General features: G+C 45.1%; 1 protein-coding gene across 2 annotated transcripts; it reads left to right on the top strand.

The window, feature by feature from the left end:
- The first annotated feature begins 660 nt into the window (after positions 1–660).
- On the top strand, positions 661–2,804 carry LOC124708879 (polyadenylate-binding protein 3-like). Of its 2 annotated transcripts, XM_047240517.1 has the most exons (5): positions 661–1,038; positions 1,071–1,099; positions 2,038–2,217; positions 2,309–2,436; positions 2,518–2,804. In XM_047240517.1, exons 1-5 carry the CDS (start codon positions 1,029–1,031, stop codon positions 2,549–2,551), a joined length of 381 nt encoding a protein of 126 aa, XP_047096473.1. In that variant the 5' UTR covers positions 661–1,028; the 3' UTR covers positions 2,552–2,804. The 2 variants fall into 2 exon arrangements, with proteins under 2 accessions (XP_047096473.1, XP_047096472.1); XM_047240516.1 differs by having other exon boundaries at positions 661–1,099.
- The last annotated feature ends 459 nt before the right edge of the window (positions 2,805–3,263 follow it).

Here is a 3,263-nt window from a genome sequence, read left to right as displayed (position 1 = left end):
TGGTGGACGGGAGGAGCTTTAGTCGCGGTTGGCCAGGCCAACCGCGACTAAAGGTTCTCAGGCCTGGCCCGAAGGCCTTTAATCGCGGTTGGTCAGGCCAACCGGGACTAAAGGCCCATCCCTATAAAAGGCAACTCAGCTCACTTCACTTAGCCATTTGGTGTCACTTCTCTTCACAATCTTCACAAGGGGTGGTGGATTTGCTTTTGGTTCCTCTTATGCACACAAGGTGTTCGATGAAATGCCCGAGAGCAGGAAACAAATATGATATGAAGTGTCCGAGCCACACTTGAGCTTTCTCATTTATTTTTCCTCCTCGATCGCGGTTAGCAACTTGAACCTTTTATGTGTCATTGATAAAATATGCATGTGTGTATTTTATTGTTTAATTTCTATTATTTGTAGCTAGTTAGTTTAACAACGAGTTCTTTTGTGGTACCCTCAAATGAATTACATCCATCAATTTCCGTCCATCCAAGGGTCTAAATAGATTCATACCACAGTCTAAAATTGGAGAGGTATGTTACATACCTCTGAGAAATTTCGCCCTTCTGAAAAAAAAAATCGTAAACGGCCCAGTCCAATAGACAGACCCAGCTCAATAGACTTTCCAGAGGTCCAGCCCCAAGCGATGTCAGCGTGAGCTCCTCCTTCCGTGAGACTGTGAGTTAGTCGTCGAGATGGTTGGTTCGCCGCCGCCGCCGCTCTCTCTTTCTCTATTCCCCAACTCCGGCGCCACCGGCTGCTCGCCCCTTCCAGAAAGCGTAAAGTCATGATGTAGATTGACCCCCTCCGCCGCCCCCTTCCCCAATACTGTCTCGGCGGCGGTGGCCTTGGGCCGTCCTCCGCGTTGATCGAAGATCGATGGCGCCATCCTCGTCGCTCGCCTAGGCGGTCAAGCCCAGCATGCGGTTCCCGGAACGGTGCCTGGACGTCGTAGCGGTGCGCCCCTCGTGTCGATTCGGCGGTGGTGCAGGCGGTGTGGTAGGAGGCCGACGAAATGGTTCTTCGAGGTCAAACGGGAGTCGATGGGAGGCATCGCCGGCGCGTGTTTCCTGATCGCCGGCGCGTCCCCTTCTCCTCTGATTGCCAGCTGCAGGTGCGTTTGATTCTTGCTTCATGTTTTTTTTGCGATCAAAACATGTCTGCAGTTCTATGTTTCTACTGGTTATTAGACACAACCGTAGGCTTTATGATCCACTCCAGAAATTGATGAAGTAGCTTGGATATTCCACAAACATTTTAAGTGCGTCTTCATGTTTACACTAATTAAACAAGGATTGGAGTTTAGAGATGATATTTAGATAATAAGAGCCATATACCTCCACCTACAACAGCAAGGTCTTTCTAGAGGGAGATGAACAAGACCACCTCTAGGAGTAGCAGATGAACTTCACGTTGCCTAATATTTTCTCTTGTATTTGATTCGGTTGACAAACTGGCCAGTCGAGTGGATTAAGAATTTCATATTGAGAGCTACTTTCAGTTAGCTCAAGTACAAAATTCACGCTTGGTACTTGTGGTTGGGTGTCTCCTCAAGATTGCTCGGCTAGTTATCCATGAATCCATGAAGATAATGAGCCTAACTAGCAACCCGTCAGAAAAATTGCTAGTTCAATCAGTCAACGTGTGCTAGCGAAAATGCTAATCTAATCCTAGAAACATCGGGACATTTTTTTTTATACTGAGAAACTAGTAAAACACCAAGCAGACACAGCAAAGGACCAGGGTACAAAAGTAATTTAGGCAATTCAACAGAACAAGAATAGCTCTAGGCTTGCGCATCTTTACAAACGAGGTCCGCTGCTGCTGCGCCCTGTCCATGGCGGACCTGGTGCTGGCGGTGCGCTCCTGAACAGCCTGTAAATAGCCGTTTAGAACTATGTAGTTATTCTTCACCTCCACAAGTGCAACCGTGTCAAACACAATTTCGAGTAGACTTCGTGTCAGTTAATTATTTTGCTTGATACATGTTGTTTTATCTTTCATGTATATTCAGTGAAAGTTCCTTTTTCCTGACATAATCATGTACTACAGGTTGATTATATGTGTACGCCGGAGGAAGTGCAGCAGCATTTTCAACCTTGCGGAACTGTCAACAGAGTGACGATCTTGATTGACAAGTTTGGACAACCAAAAGGTTTCGCTTACGTGGAATTTCTTGAACTAGAAGTAGTTCAGGAGGCTGAATCTGAACTACATGGTCGTCAGATCAAGGTTAGAATTATTCATCGAGCCTCGAGTTTTCAGTACCTTTTTGAACATGTTTTGCTCTTGAATTAAGCTCAACCTTCACTCGGCACAACAGGTTTCACCAAAGAGGGCCAATGTCCCTGGGATGAAGCAGCGTCCACCACGCGGAGCATTTAATCCGTACATTGGATACCTTTATAGATCATATGGGTTACCGTATTTCCCACCGTACCGTGGTTATGGGTGAGTTTTGCAGCCTTTGTACAACGATAAATGTCCAATTGTATGTTCCTTGTAACTCTCATATTCTTTGTGCCCTTTCAGGAGAGTTCCCAGAGTCTGTCAGCCAACCCGCTAGAGGCCTTACTACCGAAGTAGGATGTTTCATGAAGCATTATGCCAACCATAGTCGATGTGCGGAATAATTAGTCTACATGCCGTTTAGATGAATTTCTGTGTAGCCATGGCCAACTTTCATAATTTCATTTCTTCGACCTGGAGGTTGAATACAGTGAATAATACTGTTCAGTTTGTTAAAATACTGAAACCACTCTTGAGATACTGAGTTGTACTATTCCAAGTTTTCTCGTGCCAGCTCTATTCCGAATTTACTTGTTAAACTGGGTTTGATTGCTGAAGATTTGGAAAACAACGTCATTGTTCTAATACAAACAAGATTAGCAAGGTTACACTTGCTGAAACTGACGCAAGATTTAACAGGCTCGTGGATTCACGTTAGAGAGCCCCACACATGGAGCAACACAAGGAGTAAACACTTCGTCAGAAAATTAAGTGCAGCAGTGCTTCAGGGTTTGCACTTGGCAAGCCCCGTCTTAATCTAGCATCGGACAAATTAATAAACAGTACAAACAAAAAAACAAGGTGGGAGGAACGCTAAGCATTTTGTTTAGAAGCACAAAAGTGAGCACGAATACAAGATTCAAACCGGGCGATCTATGTGCGCTGGAAAGTTGTTCAAGCTGAGCTAAGGCTCTTTCTCCTTAACACCAACCATTCAACTAAATTATTCGACAACAATTGATACACGGTTTCGTTCCAAAGACCAGCCA

This window comes from Lolium rigidum, chromosome 4 (assembly GCF_022539505.1).
Source record: "Lolium rigidum isolate FL_2022 chromosome 4, APGP_CSIRO_Lrig_0.1, whole genome shotgun sequence".
In the NCBI taxonomy this organism is placed as follows: domain Eukaryota; kingdom Viridiplantae; phylum Streptophyta; class Magnoliopsida; order Poales; family Poaceae; genus Lolium; species Lolium rigidum.
The sequence above is the reverse complement of the archived record's forward strand: the minus strand, read 5'-3'. Positions and strand labels throughout refer to the sequence as shown.